A 544-nucleotide genomic window follows, 5' to 3' on the forward strand; every position below is an offset into this window, starting at 1 on the left:
TGCCAAGAGATTACCCCTATCTCTACATTTGTTAATGACAGGCATTTTCTTGCAGCTGTAGGAGAGTTGAAACTAGCCCAGCATGCACTGATCAAATCAACAGAACATCAGCCAACAGCTGTGAATTGGACTCATTTAGGAGCTTTTTATTTAGTCCACGAAGAGCCCCGACTTGCTCATGAAGCTTTCTCTGTTGCGCAGGCCCTCGATCCATCCTTCGTCACGTGTTGGGTTGGCCAGGTAAAGTAATTGCTTTTTTGCAGTAAGACTTGTGTGCTAATTCTGATGCTTTTTCATGTCAGAGTGAGTAGATGTAGGATTGATTTTACCATTATTATTTATCATAAAAAAATACTGGTTAAATATGAAATGAGATTCTAGATTATTATTTTAGTTAACTGTAGTCAATCCATAAGGGATTATATAGATAACATTCTGCAAACATTTTTTATTTATTTATCACAAAGAATAAGGTTTTGGACCTTTGTCATTACTGTCAGTTATTCTACATTAATTTAACCCTTGTTTGCAGGGATAATATAAT

At 35.8% G+C, this 544-nt stretch overlaps 1 protein-coding gene across 1 annotated transcript in view; it reads left to right on the forward strand.

The window, feature by feature from the left end:
• Window positions 1–544, forward strand: part of LOC119591402 (tetratricopeptide repeat protein 37-like) — a 22471-nt gene that overhangs the window by 14738 nt on the left and 7189 nt on the right. The window contains exon 16 of the mRNA XM_037940145.1: window positions 56–240. Within this exon, the coding sequence (XP_037796073.1) occupies window positions 56–240 (185 nt within the window). The remainder of the gene's footprint in view (window positions 1–55; window positions 241–544) is intronic.

This window comes from Penaeus monodon, chromosome 28, assembly GCF_015228065.2.
Source record: "Penaeus monodon isolate SGIC_2016 chromosome 28, NSTDA_Pmon_1, whole genome shotgun sequence".
NCBI lineage: Eukaryota > Metazoa > Arthropoda > Malacostraca > Decapoda > Penaeidae > Penaeus > Penaeus monodon.